The following is a 22,328-nucleotide window of genomic DNA, read 5'->3' as shown; positions in this document are numbered from 1 at the left end:
TGTCCATGCTCCACACCTTCAGCTTATCAAAAACTCTGCTTTTGGTTTATTCGTTCATTAGATGTGGGCGTCACTGGCAAGGCCACATTTATTGCCCATTCCTAATTGCTCTTAAGGAGGTGGTGGTGAGCTGCCTTCTTGAACGACTGCAGTCCATTGGATGTGCGTACACCCACAGTGCTGTTAGAGAGGGCGTTCCAGGATTTTGCCCAGTGACAGCGAGGGAATGGCCTCTGATGCCTATATTCTAACAATGCCCCCACTACCCCATCTTTGGAAGCATTAATTGAGCACCAACTTGGGCTTTTGGGCTCTCAACCTAATCCTTCCTTACGCTTGTGTCATTTATTTCCTTGCCCCTCTTTCATGCGCCTTGGGACTTGTTTCTAGACTAAAGGCATACCCTATAATGCAATTTTCATACTTTATTCTCATCAAATCCTGAAGACAGCGAGTTACCTAAGTGCAGGCATTTTTCAACACTTTATTCAAATGCTCCTTGATTACATTTGTGAATGAACATTAGTAGTTAGTAAAGAGCTGTCTTGGCCCAATAGTAGCATTCTTGAATTTTCATCAACAAATTGTACTTTAAAGCCTGAAGTACGTACCTCAGAGCAGTATTGAGTGGGTGCTCTTTGTTCAGAGTGACGTCTTTACGACGATATATCAAACTGGATCATGATCTGCTGATTGAAGTCACTTACTTGAGGAAGAGCAGGGTCTATGAATAATATATATCACTCAATCAACATCACTTGAATGTTGCTAACTGGTCATTTATCTCATTTTGGTTTGTGGCATCTTTCTGTGCACTAGTTGCTTTGTCTACTTGCAAAACAACCATGACAGCATCTTCAAAATGACAATATTCTTTGTGAAATATTTTAGTATGTGTGCTTGGCACTAAACAAATACAAGCTTTCTTTTGGTTTAATGGCCTTCGTAGCCTGATGCTCACATTGGCTGGATTTTCACTGAGTCCAGATGATTCAGAAGTCCTTTAAAAATGCTGCCCGAGACCCATACCCAGCATTTCCAATTTTTAGCAGATCCTTTAAAAGCTGCGGATGGCTCATTTTGTGAGCCCATACCCTGCATTCCCTACCTGTGGGGATAGGCAAGCCCTTGGTCCCCCACAGTTTTCATGGAATCGGACCAGTTTTGCAATGAATCATGATTTGTGACACTTCAGAGGAGTCATGATCCATAATCTGCATGAGGGTTCCTTTCAAAAGGTCCTTCTAATGCCTCCCACTCACCTCCAATGCCCCCTTATGCACCTAAACATCCCCTATGAATGAAAGAAATGAAAAAAATGAAAATCGCTTGTTGTCACAAGTAGGATTCAAATTAAGTTACTGTGAAAATCACCGAGTCGCCACATTCTGGCGTCTGTTCGGGGAGACTGGTACGGGAATTGAACCGTGCCGCTAGCCTGCATTGGTCTGCTTTAAAAGTCAGCGATTTAGCCCTGTGCTACACCAGCCCCGCAATGTACGTTACCCCAGACAACCCATATGGTCTCTCATTCTTTCCATGACAAGATATGCCTCCTGTCCAACCCCATGGCCCCTCATGCCCTCACATGCCAAGTTGTGGCACTTACACACTCACTCACCCACAATTAACCTTAAAATGGCAGTAGGTTGTTTAATAAATCTTTATTTAGTGTAATAAAAGTGCCAATTATCTTTAAAGTTTCAATAGCTGAAACCACAGGCACTTAAAACTTTATCTTGTGTAAATATTGTGAAATTGACAGCAGAGGTCATGAGATGGCATAGATGGGGCATGGGAAGTGTATGGGGAGGAGTGAAGGCTCGGAAGCCTTTCTGTTTTGATTTTAACACGGCCAATGTGACAATACCAAGGTAGTCATTTATTATGGACCAGGGTTTAGAAAACTCCAAAGTATATCTTGGAGTTTACCTGACCTCCAACTTTTAATAGATTTTGGTTATGAGGAGCACAAGGGCCTACTTTCCAGGTGTTATGCAACAGAAACCTTAAGTATTTTTAAACAAAACAATGTTTATTCTATGAATTCAGTTAACATTTTATAAACACACAGTAAACATCTCATCAACTACCAACACAACCCCCCCCCCCCCGCCCCCCAAAGATACAGTACTCTATAGTACTGTAATAACTTTCCTAACAACATCCATAAGCCAAACACCCCTTTTCTACAAAAACAGTAGGTTTGAGTTCCATGCAGAAAAACAGGTAATACTTTGAAGTTATCAAGTGGTCTGGAGACATTCTTTAGCATGCAGAGAGAGAGAGACCAAAAATACACCTTCTTTGTTTGAATGCAGCTCTCAACAGAAAACGAAACTAAAAAACTCAGAGCCACAAAGCAGCTTCCAGCTCAAAACGAAAGTAAAAGACAGAATCACAGCCCAGTTCCACCCACACAGTGACATCACTGCAGCCAATTGATAAAACACTCTTTTCTTAAAGGGACCCTTTAACATGACACCTTTTAAACAGCCCATCTCGGCATCCTGTAGCCGCAGTGGCTACCGCTCCAAATTATTTCCTGGGTTGGCAGACGCAACCATAGTCGGCAACCACCCTCCCGACACACATACACACACAATAAAAATGTCACCATTTGCAGGTAATTTCTCCTGAGGCAGGCGGACCAAGCCGGGAATTTTCCCAACTCTCGCTACCTATCTCAATATGAAAATTCAGGCCATAAGATCCATATAGATACTTTTCAGCAGCAGTGAGTAAACACCGAAACTAAAGGGCAAGTAAGCCATTCGGCCCTTGAGCCTTCTTCGTCATTCAATATGATCTTGGCGGATCCTTCAGCTCAATGCCATATTCCCACTTTCTCACCATACTCCTTGATGCCATCACAATCTAAACAATTATCGATCTCTTTCTACATTGTGACTTGGCTTCCTTGGCCTTCTGCGCTAGAGAATTCCACAGGTTCACTACCCTTTAAATGAAGACATTTTTCCTCATCACTGAACACAGTGTGGTCCAATGAGCTGATCGTGCACTTTCAGGCATAGCTTAGAAGAATATGGCACAGCTATCAGCTGATCGGTTTTGGGGGAAGGGAGTGGGCAGCTGTATCTATTTTTATTGATTGCATTATTGGCAGTTTCTACGTACAGTGCTTCAAAGTAGCAATCCACACTGAATTACTATCAGTTCTGAGTGATTGGTCAACAATGGAGATTTTTACTTTGAATTGTGAATGAGGTTTCCTGTCATGCAGAATTTGGTTGGAATGTAGCTGCAGAAATATTGGAGTGGAACTCACTAACCATGAGCCACATTATCATGTTGCATGAGGCAGCTGTTGGCGTCTTTATAATGTTACCCTTCCAGTTGCCAGTTTATAATGTACAGTTAGTCAGAGGATAGTCCAAATATAGCTCTTCTGTATTGTAAGCAGTCAAGATTATCTTTCGGACACATCCTTTTAATGAATAACAGCTACTTTCTGACATCTACCTTGTATGTGTGAAGTGTTACTTCAAAAAGAAAATGTTTTAATTAAAAATATTTTTCATTTGAGTAATTTTAATATTTCTCTTTCTTCCAATAACGTTATATTTGCTTTATGTCTTCAAAGCGTTACACTTTGTTCCAAGAATGACCAAGCTCATCAAAATATACTTGATGTCACAGTGGCCTCATATTTCAGTCTGGTTCACATAGTTTCCCTGGACAGTTCCTAGTGTCCTTAGTTCTTGATATAGTTGATATCACGGTGACTAAAGTCCTACTTTCATATAGTAGTCACATATTTTATTAAGGAAACGTGTAAGGATGGTATGGCAATATCTGTTCTGTTTTTACTTTTGGATTTTACTTTTGTTTTGTATCAGAGATTACCGTACAATAAATGTAATAGAAAAATATTACCCACTGGTTTGTCAGGTAAGGTTTCTATTCTTCAAGGATTTAATATCCTGATATGAGAGCATGCACCCATCTATCATTAGCCACATTTTCAGTCATTGCTGATTTCCTAGCTGTTCAATTCCTGCCTCTAAAAGAGTAACCAGCCTGTACCAAGGTCCTCTAATAAGAGACGTGAGAGAACAATTCACCATTCAATTTTCCTGTCAGCTGTAGAAAGTTACCTAGTTGCCACCCAACTCTGTGGCTGTAGAACTTCAGGGGCAGGAGTGAGGACTCAATCTCTGCTACAGTATCGCAAAAGTCACAGTGTGTTACCACGCCACTAACTTAACTAAAACCCTCTGAAACCTTCAAAGTTAGCTTTGTGTCTGATAAAGGGATATTTCTGCCGCAAAACATCTTTATTGGTATTGAGGAGCTGCAGCAAAAAAGCAGAGAACAAAATTGCAGTTCAATAGGCACATCACTTGACACTAGCCCTGGTTAGTTATTGAGTTGAATTTTTCTTATTTACACTGTAAATCAGAATCACAACAAAAAAAATTATAAATGATAATGTATCTTTAGCAGTAATTCTAATAGTAATTTTTCAACTTTACAATTTATAACATTTATTAGCAAATTGAAAATCTTGGGCAGGATTTTACAGCTGCAAATTGGTACGATGATATTCGGTCAGCAATCCAGTGTCATCCCGCCGGTCTCAACAAGATATTGAGCTGTTCAAAGGCCAGTTGAATGCAGCATTTCATTGCCCATTTGATTTTTTGCTCGTCACTCAGGGAAAAACATGGGGAGTGAGTTATGCCAGGTATGAGGAGGCAATGCAAGGGGGTGTTAAATAGCCTGAAAATGGAACACTGGCTAGATTTAGGAGCAGGGTCTATAGCAGAAGGTGGCGCTGTTAGGCTGTTGGTAGACTTTTATTTATTCAGTTTTTATAGAATGACATAACAATTAAGAAGAGTCAAGCGGAATGGGGTGAATAAATTGATGGCCTGAACCAATTCTGTTTCACAACCTAACCCTTCTCCCACTGTTCATTCTGCACTAGACTCTTGATGGGCATAGACACCCCTGCAGAATGCTAATAGGCTGGCATTCCACCAACCAGCCGCTAACTGACCGGCCAATCATAGAATTTATAGTGAAGAAGGAGGCCATTCGGCCCTTTGAGTCTGCCCCGGCCCTTGGAACGAGCACCCCACTTAAACCCACACCTCCACCCCATCGCCGTAACCCAGTACCCTACCTAACATGTTTTGGACACTAAGGGCAATTTATCATGGCCAATCCATCTACCTTCCCATCTTTGGACTGTGGGAGGAAACTGGAGCATCCAGAGGAAACCCACGCAGACACGGGGAAAACTTGCAGACTCCGCACATGCCAGAATCAAACCTGGGACCCTGGAGCTGTGAAGCAACTGTGTTAATCACTGTGCTACCGTGCTGCCCCCGTGCTACAAATGCTTGATGCGATGTACTGAAATAGTGGGGATGGAATGAGTGGGCTGCGCACTTCCCTTTCTGTCTCCCTTAACCCCACTGGAAACCATATAATCCAGCCCCTTGTTTTTAGAGTTGAGGTTTGTTTCTAATTCTGAGGATAAATTTAATAACCTATAATATCTTGTTGCTTTTTTCAGAAATACTGTGAAAGAAAAATAAAGAGGAATACCATTTACCTTGGTTCAGAGGTTACTAATATGATTAAGTTTTTCCTCTTGGTGAACAAACAAGGGCAAATAAGACTCTCCAGGTATTATGAACCCGTGGAAATCCACAAAAGAACATTGTTGGAAATTGATATTATTAAGAATTGCCTCCCACGAACAAAAGACCAGGTAAAAGCCTTAATACTTTATCAAAGTTAGTGAAGTTTTCTTGGTATAATGAATGAACCTTTGTTAAAAAATATATATTTTTTTTTGCTGACAATACAAAAATGGAAAGAAAATTGTGATAAAGACATAGGATTTAACTAAATGAGAACAAAGTCCCATAATGAGCGCGTTTAGCCGCATGTTTCCCGATGCTCGCAATGCCAAGAAACACAACGCTATTGAACTGCAATCGGGTTAGATAGAGGGCCTCATCCGGGAACACACAGCCGAAGCCGCACATAGTCCCGTTTCTGCACTGACGAGCTCCACGTGCCGGAACTCCTGAGTGTAGCGAGAGATCAGGTCGCCATTTATAAATGGTGTCTCGATATCTGGTGGTCCGGACCCCCTCTGTGCCCCCCAGCCCCTTATACCCCAACTCACTATGAGGGGATCCCCGCACCCTCTCCAACACCCACTTGGGGCATCCTGGCCTGATTGCCACCGTGTGAAAAATGCCAACCTGTGCACCTTGGCAGTGCCAGGCTAGCACCCAGATGGCACTACCAGGGTGTTTGGCTGGCATTGCCAGGGTGCCCAAGTGGCACCACCAGTGCATTGGTACCACCCTTCCCAAAGTCATGCAGCGGGGGTCCTCCGATCCCCTGGGAGACCCCTACAAGTGTCGTTCTGAAGGTCCCGTTTGTGGAGACCAATACTGAACGGCGCTCGCCCAAGGACTCTGATGCGAAGGGAATGGATCCCAGCGTCTCGGTAAACTGCATATTAGAGCGAGGCTAGCTGTCCCATTCTAATATACAGATTTGCCAAAAAGTGATGCCGCCCACAATGGGCGGGATTTATATTGCAAAGTCTCCCGAGATCTACGCGATCTCACGAGGTGTTGCGAGCCTGGTAGATCCCGATTGCGGGGTCTCCTGGCTTCTATCGGCCACCTAGCACTGCAGCGCGCTGCTATGGCGCCGCAGCGTGGCCGTTCAATCGTGCCCGCAGAGTCTAAAGGTAATACGTCAATGTCTTGATGTATCCTTTAACAAATACCTTCTTAAGCCAATTCTTTTTTTTTTTTTTTATTGGAATTTTTTGCAGAAAATATAACAAAAAGTATAGCAAAAAACAGTAATATGCAACTAACAGCCCCATAACACCCACAATTCCCCCCATACCGTAACATCACATGTATCACATTCCCCCACCCCCCCCCTCAAACAAGAGATATTAACAATAAATTAAAATTAGATAAATCAAATTTAAATAAAATAAGCTAACATAATCAACGCCCCCCCCCCCCCCTCCCCCCCCCCCCCCCCCCCCCCCCCCCCCCGGGTTGCTGCTGCTACTGTCCCAGTACCCTATCGTTGAGCCAGAAAGTCGAGGAAAGGTTGCCACCGTTTAAAGAACCCTTGCACCGATCCTCTCAGGGCGAATTTAACCTTCTCAAGCTTAATAAAGCCCGCCATGTCATTGATCCAGGTCTCCACGCTTGGGGGCCTCGCGTCCTTCCACTGTAGCAAAATCCTTCGCCGGGCTACTAGGGACGCAAAGGCCAGCACACCGGCCTCTTTCACCTCCTGCACTCCCGGCTCTACCCCAACCCCAAAGATCGCGAGTCCCCATCCTGGCTTGACCCTGGATCCCACCACCCTTGACACCGTCCTCGGCACCCCCTTCCAGAACTCCTCCAATGCCGGGCATGCCCAGAACATATGGGCATGGTTCGCTGGACTCCCCGAGCACCTGGCACACCTATCTTCACCCCCAAAGAACCTATTCATCCTCGTCCCAGTCATGTGGGCCCTATGCAGCACCTTGAATTGGATGAGGCTAAGCCGCGCACACGAGGAGGAAGAATTTACCCTCTCCAGGGCATCAGCCCATGTCCCGTCTTCGATCTGTTCCCCAGTTCCCCCTCCCACTTCGTTTTCAGCTCCTCTACTGACGCCTCTTCCTTCTCCTGCATAAGCTTGTAGATATCGGATATCTTCCCCTCCCCGACCCAGACCCCCGAGAGCACCCTGTCACTCACCCCCTTCGCGGGGAGCACAGGGAATCCCTCCACCTGCCGTCTAGCAAATGCCTTTACCTGCAGATATCTAAACATGTTTCCCGGCGGGAGCCCAAATTTCTCTTCCAACTCCCCCAGGCTCGCAAACCTTCCGTCGATAAACAGGTCCTTCAGCTGTCTAATGCCCGCTCTATACCATCCCCGAAATCCCCCATCCATGTTCCCCGGGACGAACCTATGGTTCCCCCTTAACGGAGCCTCCATCGAGCCCCCCACTTCTCCCCTATGTCGCCTCCACTGCCCCCAAATCTTGAGGGTAGCCGCCACCACCGGACTCGTGGTATACCTCGTGGGAGGGAGCGGCCACGGCGCCGTTACCAGGGCCCCCAGGCTTGTATCCCCACAGGACGCTCTCTCCATCCGTTTCCATGCTGCCCCCTCCCCCTCCATCACCCACTTACGCACCATCGACACGTTGGCCGCCCAGTAATACCCCGAGAGGTTGGGCAACGCCAGCCCCCCCCCATCCCTACTCCGCTCCAAGAAGACCCTCTTCACCCTCGGGGTGCCATGCGCCCAAACAAATCCCATGATGCTGCTGGTCACCCTTTTAAAAAAGGCCCTAGGGATAAAGATGGGCAAGCACTGGAAGAGGAACAAGAACCTCGGGAGAACCGTCATTTTGACGGATTGCACTTTGCCCGCCAGCGATAGCGGCACCATGTCCCACCTTTTAAATTCCTCCTCCATCTGTTCCACTAGTCTGGTGAAGTTAAGCTTATGAAGAGCCCCCCAACTCCTGGCCACCTGCACCCCCAGGTACCTGAAACTCTTCACTGCCCTCCTGAAGGGGAGCCTCCCAATTCCCTCCTCCTGATCTCCCGGGTGCACTACAAATACCTCGTTCTTTCCTAAGTTCAGCTTATAGCCCGAGAAGCCCCCAAATTCCGCTAACAGTTCCATCACCCCCGGCATTCCCCCCCTCTGGGTCCGCCACATATAACAGCAGGTCTTCTTAAGCCAATTCGATTGCTGAGGACATGTAGTGAGCAATGGATCAAGAGTGTAAACAGAGAGAGCGGCATGGTGGTGCAGTGGTTAGCACTGCTGCCTCACGGCGCCAAGGATCCGGATGCGATCCTGGGACACTGTCCTTGTGGAATTTGCACACTCTCCCCCTGTCTGCGTGGGACTCACCCTCACACCCCAAAAAGATGTGTAGGGTAGGTGGATTGGCCATGCTAAATTGTCCCTTAATTGGAAAAACTTTAACAAGAGTGCAAATAGTTACTGCAGCAACAGTTGGGTGTGGAGAGAACCATAAGGAAGTTGTAACCCTACTCAGCTATTTGAAGAATAAACTTGCTAAAGGTGAAAGACAAGCTGCTGCATTATTCCTCCACCATATACAATTGGTAGCAGAGGATGAACATTAAGCTTTGGTAATTGGTTGTGTGAAAAAGAAGGTTTTTGTGTCTACTCTCTGAAGGAAAAGAAGTATACTGGTGCTGGCAAATTTAAGTTACAGGGTGGCAGAAAGCAGATGCAAAATGTCAGGTTTTCTTTACACACCAATTTTCTCAGAAGTGGAGCCATATGAGCAATGGAAAACTGAAATTGAGATGTGGACACAGGTTACTTCATTATCCCGAAAGAAGCACTGTATGGCTTTGCTTTATCATTACCAGCAAAGGGTAAAATTAGGAGTGTTTTTAGAGTGGTGTGTGAATTATTTGGATAATGAAGAAGAACTGAACTTTCTGTTACAGTTTTTAATTAAATTCTACTGAAAGGGTGACTTACCGGAAGCATATGAAGCTTGGTCAGTCTTTGACGAATTTCAGAATATAAATGATCAGTCCACGGTGGAATATGGAATGGACTTTGACAGATGGTACAAGAGACTGAAGAAACTTGAACTTTACATTTAAGTTACTTGATTGTGTACGCATTCCTCACGTCGATAAACTTTTCATATTGACAGGCGTTCAATTCCAAAGTAAAGTCTCTATTTAGGCCTAATGGCTGCTACCCAAAAAAAATGTCTGGGAGGATAGTAATTTTCAGCAATTTTTTCTTGAATGTTGGCAACTCCATGATAAAGCAAAAGATGGGAGATTCAATAGTGGCTGAGTTTCAAGATTGACATTAGACACTGATTCCAGTACAAAGATATTGATGGGCAGTCTGGTGATGGCTGTACTTTCAACCAATTTAAGAGTGAAAGCAAAAAGCAGGTCTGGGATGGTACCCACAGATACTTAAACCTGAGAAATGCACGGTGAATGATTAATCAATGTGATCAGTGTGGTTCCAAGTATCATTATGGAATGCGTTGCCCACAGTAGAACAAATAAGTGTGGCTCCACCCATTTAAAGCCGCAATGTCCGGCAAAATCGCAACAGTGTCTACAGTGCAGCAAGCTTGGCCACTACGCAGCCCTTTGCGGATCTGCTCCACTGCCCAGCATCCAGCAATCCCAGCCACGGCGCAGAAGCGTCCGTTCAATACAGCAGGCCATGCCAGACTCCGACAGCCCAACAGATCCTGATGCTGAGTGCCTCAAATCCCCATACTAGGTGGGCATCATTACGAAGCATGCGCTGTCTCGCTCCAAGATAGTGAAGCACCTCGCGATCCTCAGCGTGGATCCCGACGACGAGTGGTGTGCTGTCCTCACAGTCAACAAAGTTCGCATCCGGTTCAAACTGGACACCGGCGCAGCGGCGAACCTCACCTCGAAATCCGATCTCGACACCATCCGCGTCAGAGCAAGCGTTCTTCCACCGGCCTGCCAGCTCCTTGACTACAATGGCAATGCCATTGCTGCCAGTGGCTCATGCAACTCGGAGTTTCCAATAAGTAATTTAAAGCGACACTGCGATTTGAGATCGTAGGACCTGACAGAGCATCCCTGCTCAGTGCTCGGGCCTGCAAACTCCTGAACCTGCTTCAGCGAGTCCACACCATGTCATCCTCACAGGTGACGGCCTCACCTGATGAAAACTTCCAGGCTGCAATTGGTGACACCATCACGCAGTACCACAGCGTGTTCGACGGAATGGGCACACTCCCATACCGATACAAAATCCTGCTCAAACCAAACGCCACCCCTGTGGTTCACGCACCACGTCGGGTGCCGGCACCCCTCAAGGACCGCCTCAAGCAGCAGTTGCAGGACCTCCAGGACCAGGGCATCATATCAAAGGTCACAGAACCCACCGACTGGGTCAGCTCCATGGTCTGCTCAAGAAGCCGTCAGGGGAGCTTCGAATCTGCATCGACCCCAAGGATCTAAACCACAACATCATGAGGGAACATTACCGATACCAAAACGAGAAGAGTTGAGCAGCGAGATGGCTCATGCCAAATTTTTTACGAAGCTGGACGCCTCCAAGGGGTTCTGGCAAATACAGCTGGACGCATCCAGTCACAAGCTGTGCACATTCAATACTCCGTTCGGTCGCTACTGCTGCAACCGGATGCCTTTTGGCATCATCTCTGCCTCAGAGGTATTTCACCGCATCATGGAACAGATGATGGAGGGTATCGAGGGGGTGCGCGTGTATGTTGACAAAGTCATATTCTGATCCACAACTCCTCAAGAACACATCGATCGCCTCAAGCAGGTATTCCATAGAATCTACGAGCATGGCCTCCAACTCAACAGGGCCAAGTGCTCGTTCGGTCAACCAGAATTCGTCGCCTGCCACAAAGACTAAACTTAAAGACTGAACTTTTGCACAGTTTTGTTACCTCATCGTTTTGACTTCTGTAAATATCGTTTTTACCGTTTCATCTGCCCTATATCTGCGCTAGCGACACCTTCCTATGTATATAAGTTAATTTTAGCATATTCTGTATATAGTCACGCACATATACACGCACATGCACCTTAATATTTATTATCTGAACACAAACAATATAAAAAATAAGGGGAGGAGATGTCATAATATACATCTATGTATGTAATGGAGTGCAGACAGGCAGTGATTGACACACAGGATGACCAGTAAGCACACAGAACACAGCAGCCAATCACCAGACGGGACACGACCGCTATAAAGCCACAGGGCACCAATTTTTCCCGCTCTCTCGGGACCCAGCCTCTGAGACAGTCAGAGTTCATGGGCTAGCCAGTGCAAACACCATGTGGTAGCTAGTAAGTCTGGTCAGGTTAGTATCAGGTCTCCAGTCAAGTCAGCATAGTGTCAACCCACAGTTGAACATGTATAATAGTTTAGATGTTAAATAAAATCGTATTGCATCTCATCAAGTGTTGGAAGTCTGTCTCTTGCTACACTGCATCAAGTGCAGTCCACATCGACCCAGCCTGCCCAACACGTCAGGGGACAGGCAAGAAAGTGGAGTTAAGGCCACAATCAGATCAGCCATTGTACTATTCAATTGTAAAGTTGGCTTGGGATTCCAAATGGGCCACTTCTGCTGCTAAATCTTTTGTCCTGATGTACCATATTGATATAACTATTATTATTAAGTGAGGTAAAATTACATTGGGGTTTATCACTAGGGTTCTGTCGAAGGATCATATGACTCAATGTTTTTTCCCAATTTTCTTTTTTTATAAATTTAGAGTACCCAATTCGTTTTTTTCAATTAAGGGGCAATTTATCGTGGCCAAACCACCTACTCTGCACATCTTTTTGGGTTGTGGGGGCGAAACCCATGCAAACACGGGGAGAATGTGCAAACTCCACATGGACAGTGACCCAGAGCCAAGATCGAACCTGGGACCTCAGCACCATGAGGCAGCAGTGCTAACCACTGTGCCACCGTGCTGCCCTATGAGCCTCAATGTTAACTCTGCTTCTCGCTCCACAGATGCTACCTGACCAGCTGAGCTTTTCCAGCACTTTCTGTTTTCATTTCCGATTTCCAGCATCCAGTGTACTTTGCTTTTATTTGAGGGTTTACATAAGAAGATTGTTTACCGGAGAAATTGGGATTAGTAAAATAGTCGCAGCATCAAATAGTCTTTCAACAAATTAAAAATTGATGTGTTCCGTAAGGCAAGAAAAAACTTGCGCTTGATCAGCCTAATGCTTCATAACCCACTTTGGAACAGCATTTCTGAGACTTGGCATCACATTGCCAGCCAATTATTTTGCTTGGAAAATTGCAGGTGACAAAAGTATTTGACGATAGGAGTTTAAGGGGGGATTTGAGAAAAACAATTTTTACCCAGAGGATGGTGACGGTCTGGAATGCACTGCCTCCGAGGGTGGTAGAGGCAGGTTGCCTGACATCCTTTAAAAAGTACACGGAAGGGTGACGCAGTGGTTAGCACAGCTGCCTCACGGCACTGAGGTCTCAGATCCGATCCCAACCCAGGAACACTGTCTGTGTGGAGTTTGCACATTCTCCCAGTGTCTGCGTGGGTCTCGCCTTCACGCAGGGGCAGCACGGTAGCATGGTGGTTAGCATAAATGCTTCACAGCACCAGGGTCCCAGGTTCGGTTCCCGGCTGGGTCACTGTCTGTGCGGAGTCTGCACGTCCTCCCCGTGTGTGCGTGGGTTTCCTCCGGGTGCTCCAGTTTCCTCCCACAGTCCAAAGATGTGCGGGTTAGGTGGATTAGCCATGATAAATTGCCCGTAGTGTCCTAAAAAGTAAGGTTAAGGGGGGGGGGGGGGGGGGTTGTTGGGTTACGGGTATAGGGTGGGTTTGAGAAGGGTGATCATTGCTCGGCACAACATCGAGGGCCGAAGGGCCTGTTCTGTGCTGTACTGTTCTATGTTCACAACACAAAGATGTGCAGGCTCGGTGGATTGGCCACGCAAAATTACCCCTGAATTGGAAAAAAAATAATTGGGTACTCTAAATTAATTTTAAAAGTAGTACATGGATGAGCACTTAGCACGTCATAACATTAAAGACTATGGGATTAGGTAGGCAGGTCAAATGTTTTTCATGCTTAGGTGCAGACTGGATGGGGGAAGGGCCTCTTCTGCGCCATGTTATTCTGTGATTCTGATGGAATAAAATGCCTACGGGCAGCATGGTAGCACTGTGGCTTCACAGCACCAGGGTCCCAGGTTTGATTCCCCGCTGGGTCACTGTCTGTGTGGAGTCTGCACGTTCTCCCAGTGTCTGCGTGTGTTTCCCTCGGGTGCTCCGGTTTCCTCCCACAGTCCAAAGACATGCAGGTTAGGTGGATTCGCCATGATAAATTGCCTTTAGTGACCAAAAAGGTCAGGGAGGGGTTATTGGGTTATGGGGTAGGGTGGAAGTGAGGGCTTAAGTGGGTCGGTGCAGACTCGATGCCGAATGTTTTATGTAAGCAAAATAATTTTAAAACTTTTTTTAAGTGTGGAAAATTATTAGAATCCAATTTACAAAACAAAGTGACAAATTGAAATTATGCAGCTTCTAAAAATGCTTCTCGTTCTGCCCCTAGTGTTCCTTTGTTGAATACAAGGATATTAAGCTGGTGTATCGTCAGTATGCTGCACTCTTTGTTGTGATTGGGATTGATGATGCAGAGGTAAGCAGTATTTCCCATTCTCACTGGACCTGTATTCTTATGCATATTTTTAATATACATGCCCACATTTCAGCATGGATAACAAAATTGGGTACTTTAAATTTGTTTTTAAAAATATACAAAATAGTTCTGGTGAACTTAGTGTCACATGTAACATTGTATTTGCGTCAAACATATTTTGCTGACTTGCTTGACGGCGACAATCCTGCCCCCGCCGTGTCCCGAATTCTCCGCCACCAGAGATGCGACGGGGGCCCCCCGCCCCCCCCCGTGCCGTGGGGGCATTCTTTTCCTTCCGCCTTGCCATGGTCTTCACCATGGCGGAGGAGGAAGTGACCCCCTCCCCTGCGCATGTGCGGGGATGACGTCAGCTGATGCCCCGGCGCATGCGCGGACTTACGCCGGCCGGCGAAGTCCTTTCGGCCCCGGCTGGCATGGCACCAAAGGCCGTTCACGCCAGCCGGCGGAGCGCCAACCACTCCGGCGCGGGCATAGCCCCTCAAGGTGAGGGCTTGGCCCCTAAGGGGCGGCCCAATGCCGGAGTGGTTCACGCCACTCCATCACGCCAGGACCCCCCGCCCCGCCGAGAAGCGGAGAATCCCGGCCCTGATCTTATTAAAGTACACTGCAGTGAAATGACAACAGCCATTTTCTCATAATTCTGCTGTTGTGCAGACCCACTAATACCACAGAAACTTTCCCACATCAGTTGATCTACAAGGCAAACAAACCATGTGTTTTTGTCTGTTTCCATAACTAGTTTTTCCTGGAACAGGTCCCTAGAGTCTATGGCTTAGGGTACTATTCCGCATCAAGCATGGTTGACCAGGAGACACTACTGCTCTTGCATTATTAGAAGGGCAGGAGATACAGAAGTCTGAGAACACGCACTAAGAGGTTCAAAAACAGCTTCTTCCCCACTGCTACCAAACTCCTGAATGACCCACTTATGGACTGAACCGATCTCTCCACGCATCTTCTCTACGTATGCTCACCTGTGCCTCTGGATTTACGTTGTGTATTTATGTATGTCCTATGTTTTTTCATGTATGGAATGATCTGTCTGGATTGTTTCACTGTACCATGGTACACGTGACAATAAATCAAATTCAAATTTAACGGATATGGACAAACCTTCCATGGTCATCAAGTCCTGAATTGGGACTTGAACCCTGAGCTTTGGACAGAGTTGGGGATACTCCCGTTGTACCATAAGGCCACCAATCACGAAGAGAGGCTGAATTCATAATTAGAATTCTTTATTTTTGAAAAACACTTTATTACAGAGATTACAGAATAATATAATTACCCCCCCTACGGACAAACCCTAGTATTGAACCTCTTAGAGCGAACTTTATTTTCTCAAGTCTGGGAAACCAAGCCATATCACTAAACCAGATCTCTGAATTCGGGGGTTTTGAGTCCCTCCACGCTAGCAATATCCGTCTCCGGGCTACCAAGGAGGCAAAGGCCAAGACATCAGCCTCTCTCACTCCCTGGACTCCCGGGTCCTCTGACACTCCAAACGTCGTCACCTCTGGACTCGGCACCACCCTTGTTTTTAACACCATGGACATGGCATCCGCAAATCCCTGCCAAAATGCCCTAAGCTTCGGACATGCCCAAAACATATTGACATGGTTTGCTGGCCCTCCCGAACATCTCGCACACCTGTCCAATAAAAACTTGCTCATCTGGGTCACCGTCATGTGTGCCCGGTGAATGACCTTAAACTGAATGAGGCTGAGCCTGGCACATAATGAGGACGTGTTGACTCTGCTTAATGCATCCAACCAAAAACCTGCCGCTATCTTCCCCCCCAGCTCATCTTCCCATTTGCGCTTTAGCTCCTCTGTCTGGGTTTCCTCTGACTCCATGAGTTCTTTATAAATATCCGAAACCTTCCCCTCTCCCACCCCCGTTCTGGAAACTACCCTGTCCTGTATCCCCTGTGCCGGTAGGAGTGGAAAGGTCGAAACCTGCCTTCGCAAAAAATCCCGTACCTGCAGTTATCTGAATCCATTTCCTGCTGGCAATTCAAATTTCTCCTCCAAATCCTGCAAACAGGGGATGCTCCCATCTATAAATAGATCCCCCATCCTCTCAATCCCTGCTCTCTGCCATCTCCGAAACCCCCATCCTGCCGTCCCGGTACAAACCAATGGTTATTGCCGATTTGGAGCCCAGACCGATACTCCCTTCACTCTCATATGCTTCCTCCACTGCCCCCAGACTCTCAGGGCCACCACTACCACTGGGCTTGTGGAGTACCGGGCCGGAGAGAACGGCAGAGTTGCCGTTACCAATGCCCCCAAACTTGTGCCCTGACATGATGCCGTCTCTACTCTGTCTCAGTGGCTCTATGGCCAAAGTGAGCAGCAGTGGGGAGAGAGGGCATCCCTGTCTAGATCCCCAATGCAATTTAAAATATTCCGACTTCAACCGATTCGTTCGGACCGGTTGTACCACCGCTGCCTGGTACAACAACCGGACCCAACTGTTATGCTTCTTGAAAGAATGCTCGAAGTCGTCTTTAGGTTAACGGATGATTTATTGTGCCCCACAATAAATTACAGAATTGCACTTGAGAATATGCTGCTTCAATAGTCTGCAACTAGGCCCAAAAGACTTGAAGCCCCAGAGTTAACTTCCACACCTTGCCTCTTCAACCCTCCGGTTCCAGTGGGCGAAGGCGGGCCTTCGGCGTTCCTCTTATATGTCCCCGCGCTGCCCCCTGGTGGTACTTCCATGTCCCATCAGTCCCTTCTGTACACACTCAGGCGAGGATCACCACATCCCCCTTTTTCACTCTTTTTTTTCTTTTTTTTTTCGTAGTTGCAGAGCTGTAACAAAACACAAATGTAAACAGTTAGGTTTATATATACACAACAGGGCAGGGCAATGCATTTGTCAGTCCATGTTCACAGGTTCAGACGGTCAGGTGCACGTCTGATCCGGGTAGACCTCCTGAGTGGGCATGGAGATCCAGGGTCGTCTGTGTCCATGTGGACATCTGCTGCTGGAGTGTCAGGATGATGTATGACAGCGTCCTGTAGATCCAGCGTGTCCTGCAGATCGAGTGTCGGAAAGACCCGTGGACGAGGTGTAACTTTCAGAAGGTCTCGCCGATTTCGTCGAACCATTGTTCCATCGTCCGACCGCACGATGTAGGACCGTGGCGATATTTGGCGGAGGACCACCGCCATTTTGGACCAGCCCCCAGCCGGGTTTCGCAACCTCACCGTGTCGTTGATGGCCAACGGTTGCAGTACCTTGGCCTGCTGGTCATAGTGCTGCTTTTGCACTTGACGTTGGTGACGCATTTTATCCAGGACAGGCGAGTGATCAGGATTGGTGAATTGTAGCGCTGGTAATGTTGTCCGCACATCCCTGTTGAAAAGCATCTGAGCTGGTGATAGTCCCGAGCTCAAAGGTGACGAACGGTACGACAAGAGGGCCAAGTGTACGTCGGATTTTGAGTCCGCAGCCTTGCTGATGAGTTGTTTAACTATGTGGACACCTTTCTCCACCCTGCCATTTGATTGCGGAAAGTGTGGACTCGACGTTATATGCTTGAAATTGTAATGCTTGGCGAAGTCCGTCCACTCCCAGCTGGCAAAACAAGGACCATTGTCGGACATGACCGTCCGTGGGATGCCATGCCTGGAGAAAGTTTCTTTGCAGGCCTTGATGACGGCTGCGGCTGTGAGATCCGGGAGTTGCAGGACTTCCGGAAAGTTGGAGTAGTAGTCAATGATCAGAACATAGTTGCGGCCCATGGAGTGGAACAAGTCAATGCCCACTTTGTCCCATGGTGACGTGGCCATCTCATGCTGCTGCAGTGGCTCCTTGCATTGTGCCGGTCGATGTCTTTGGCACGTGTCCCTGGCCAGTAAACAGATTGTCGTGCTCTCCTTTTGCACTTTTCGGCACCAAGGTGCCCCTTGTGAATCCTGTGGAGGATGTCCTCCCGGAGAGCCATTGGAATGACGATTCTGTCGTTTCGCAGTATAATGCCATCGACCACGGATAGTTCAGTCCTGACGTTTTGGAACTGTGGGCACCGCCCCTTTGGCCAGCCATGTTGGAGGTTGTATAAGACTTGAAGGAGGTGGTAGGGTGGAAGGGTAGCGTCCTCCTGTGTCGCCTGACGAATTTGCTGTAGCCTTTCGTCCGTTGCCGGGAGCGTCTCCTTGCACCACTGTGCATGAGCTTCCACATCACTGATGGAAGCCGGTGGCGGGTTATCAGCGTCCATGGCTCGTGATAATGTGTCAGCTATCACAAGGTCCTTGCCAGGGGTGTAGACCAGCGTGAAGTCGTACCTTCGCAACTTCATCATCATGCGTTGTAGGCGCGGTGTCATATCATTTAGGTCCTTGTCGATGATATTGACCAGCGGCCTATGATCCGTTTCCACGAGAAAAGTGGGGAGACCGTACACATAGTGGTGGAATTTGGTCACACCTGTGATTAGCCCTAGGCACTCCTTTTCTATCTGTGCATACCTGCACTCTGTGGCAGTCATCGCTCGTGAAGCGTAAGCCACTGGGACCCAGTCCGACTGGTCGTTCTGTTGTAGGAGCACAGCACCAATTCCATATTGACTGGCGTCAGTGGAGATCTTGGTAGGTTTTGCCGGGTCAAAAAATGCGAGCGTTGGAGCTGCCATCAACTGGTGTCTCAGATCATCCCATTCATCTTGGTGATCTTGGGTCCAGGCAAACTCCGTGTCCTTCCTTGTCACGTTCCTCAACGCCGTCGTCCGTGCTGCTAGGTTCGGTATGAATTTACCAAGGAAGTTGACGAATCCCAGGAACCTTAGAACCGCTTTCTTGTCCTGTGGTCGCTGCATGCCCTGAATCGCAGCGATCTTCTCAACGTCCGGCTTCACCCCGTGCTCTGATATTGTGTCGCACAGGAAGGTCAGAGAGGACTGTGCGAAAGTGCACTTGGCTTGGTTGAGCTTCAGTCCAAAATGGTGGATCCGCTGGAAGACTTGCTTCACCCTCGCAATATGGTCTTCCTCTGTCGTGGACCATATTATGATGTCATCCACATAGACACGGACGCCTTCGATGCCTTCTACCATCTGCTCCATAATTCTGTGAAATATTTCGGATGCAGATATGATGCCGAAGGGCATCCGATTATAGCAGTACCTTCCAAACGGCGTGTTGAAGGTGCACAGCAGGCGGCTGGACTCATCGAGCTGCATTTGCCAGAACCCCTGCGATGCATCCAGTTTGGTGAAGATGCGAGCTTGTGCCATTTCGCTCGTTATCTCCTCGCGCTTGGGAATAGGGTAGTGTTCCCTGCGAATGTTCTTATTCAAGTCTTTGGGATCTAGACAGATCCGGAGTTCACCAGACGGCTTCTTGACGCACACCAGCGAGCTGACCCAGTCAGTCGGCTGTGTGACTCTTGAGATGACACCTTGAGTTTGGAGACGTTGAAGTTCGGCTTTTAACTTGTCCCGCAATGGAGCCGGCACCCTCCGTGGGGCATGAATGACCGGTATGACATTCTGTTTGAGCAGGATTTTGTACGTATAGGGCAGTGTACCCATGCCCAAGAAGACGTCAGGGTAGTCGCTGAGTAGCAGCTGTATGTTCTCGGCAATGCGTGATGCTGCAGCCGTGTTCATGAAGATCCGTTGAATTAGCCGCAAATCCTTGCAGGCTTGAGCACCTAGCAGTGAGGACCTTTTGTCCTCTACAATTTCAAATCGGAGTTCTGTTATGACTGTTTGGTTGGCAACTCGTAGGTGGCATGATCCCTTTGAGATGATCTGGTTTCCGTTGTAGTCAGTGAGCTTGCATGCTGCAGGTAACACCTCGTGCGTCCCTGGGACGGATGCGAGATCTTTGCTCGTCAGCAAGTTTGCTGAGGCTCCCGTGTCCAGTTTGAACGTGATGGGGAAGTCATTTACGTGCACCGTGGCAGTCCATTCGCTTGCAGAGTTGATGGCATGCACGTGTCGAGGTTTTGTCGTCAGGTCCTGTGGTTCCGCTGTGGCATTAATAATTCCAATGCTGTACGTGTGCTCCCAGGAGTTGAATTCCTCATGGTCGGAACAATTGTCTTCGGGTGCCTGAGTGTTCATGACATCAACTGTGCGGACCTTCATGTTTCCGTGCCGTTGCATTGATGAGTGATATTTTGCTGTAGACTGACATTGGGAGGCGAAGTGATTCATTTTTGAACATTTTCTGCACCTTTTTCCTTGAGCAGGACATTGCCCTTTTAAGTGGGAGGAGCCGCAATAATGACACGTCATGACGTCATGCGTATGTTGCGTTCGTGCATGCGCAGTGCGGTTTTCATTCCAGGGCCGGTATTGCGAGTAGTGCGCATGCGCGTACCGATCACTTCCGGGATCGCGTCTTTCAGGACGGTGCGCATGCGCAGACGGGCCGGAGAACGGAAGAGACGGCCTGGAGAACGGAAGAGACGACCTGTGAGGGGAAGCCACCATCTTTATATCTGCCTCGTGGTGAGTGTCTTGCAATGAATGCTTTTCAAATAACTCCTGTACCTGCTGCTTTTTCTGCTCATGTAACAAGCATTTATCTATGGTAGTTTTAAGTGTTAAATCGTTTTGTAGTATTAGTGATTCTCTTAGATTTCCATCAGCAAGACCGTAGATTAGCTGATCTCTAATGAGTGAGTTTGCTAAATCACCGAAGTTGCAGCCTTGTGCCAGCAAGCGTAGTTCTGTCACAAAGTGGGAGATAGTCTCCCCGTGTTTTTGGACTCTGTTACGCAGGGTGAATCTTTCAATGATCTCATTGGATTGAGACTTACAGTGTTCATCAAATTTCGCGATTACCACGTGATACTTAGTTTTGTCTTCAGTATCAGCATATGTGAAAGAGTTATATGTGTCTACCACCTGCTGGCCACCCGAAGCGAGCAAAAGTGCAATTTTTCTTTCATCGGTGGCTGTATGGAAGTCCTGAGCTAACAAGCACACCTCAAACTGTTGTTTAAACATTTTCCAGTTGGAATGTAGATTACCTGTAGTTCTCATTGGCGCTGGAATTAGCGTGTGTGCCATCGTTGCAGAAAGTCGTCTGGAGTTGAGAGGCTGCAAAGTCTGGCGACCTGCCTGTTGCTGTTTCTTTTGCTGGTAGCGCTGGTTCCTTCTGTTCAGAGAAGCCACTCCTGTACCATGTTATGCTTCTTGAAAGAATGCTCGAAGTCGTCTTTAGGTTAACGGATGATTTATTGTGCCCCACAATAAATTACAGAATTGCACTTGAGAATATGCTGCTTCAATAGTCTGCAACTAGGCCCAAAAGACTTGAAGCCCCAGAGTTAACTTCCACACCTTGCCTCTTCAACCCTCCGGTTCCAGTGGGCGAAGGCGGGCCTTCGGCGTTCCTCTTATATGTCCCCGCGCTGCCCACTGGTGGTACTTCCATGTCCCATCAGTCCCTTCTGTACACACTCAGGCGAGGATCACCACACCAACCAATAAAGCGCCGCCCAAACTTGAACCGCCCCAACACCTCCCACAAATAGTTCCATTCCACCTGGTCGAAGGTCTTTTCTGCATCCATTGCGACCACTACTTCCACCTCCCTCACCTTTGGGGGCATCGTGATAACGTTTAAGAGCCTTCTAACGTTGGCCGTTAACTGTCTGACCTAGGGCAGCACGGTGGCGCAGTGGGTTAGCCCTGTTGCCTCACGGCGCCGAGGTCCCAGGTTCGAATCCCGGCTCTGGGTCACTGTCTGTGTGGAGTTTGCACATTCTCCCCGTGTTTGCGTGGGTTTCGCCCCCACAACCCAAAGATGTGCAGAGTAGGTGGATTGGCCTCACTAAATTGCCCCTTAATTGGAAAAATGAATTGGGTATTCTAAATTTATTAAAAAAAACTGTCTGACCTTAACAAACCCCATCTGGTCCTCCCCTATCACCTCTGGGACACAATCTTCTATCCTTGAGGCCAAGATTTTAGCCAACAGTTTGGCATCAACATTCAATAGGGAGATTGGCCTGTATGACCCGCATAGCTCAGGGCCCTTCTCCTGCTTCAGGAGATCGACGCCTGTGACATTGTCGCGGGAA

At 47.6% G+C, this 22,328-nt stretch overlaps 1 protein-coding gene across 2 annotated transcripts in view; it reads left to right on the top strand.

The window, feature by feature from the left end:
• The window catches only part of ap4s1 (adaptor related protein complex 4 subunit sigma 1), a 58,470-nt gene that overhangs the window by 15,008 nt on the left and 21,134 nt on the right, over positions 1-22,328 (top strand). For both annotated transcript variants that reach the window (XM_038781443.1, XM_038781448.1), the window contains exons 2-3: positions 5,546-5,743; positions 14,166-14,252. In XM_038781443.1, the coding sequence (XP_038637371.1) occupies positions 5,606-5,743; positions 14,166-14,252 (225 nt within the window). In that variant the 5' untranslated portion in view covers positions 5,546-5,605. The remainder of the gene's footprint in view (positions 1-5,545; positions 5,744-14,165; positions 14,253-22,328) is intronic.

This window comes from Scyliorhinus canicula, chromosome 2 (assembly GCF_902713615.1).
Source record: "Scyliorhinus canicula chromosome 2, sScyCan1.1, whole genome shotgun sequence".
In the NCBI taxonomy this organism is placed as follows: domain Eukaryota; kingdom Metazoa; phylum Chordata; class Chondrichthyes; order Carcharhiniformes; family Scyliorhinidae; genus Scyliorhinus; species Scyliorhinus canicula.
This window is presented reverse-complemented; position numbering and strand designations above follow the sequence as displayed.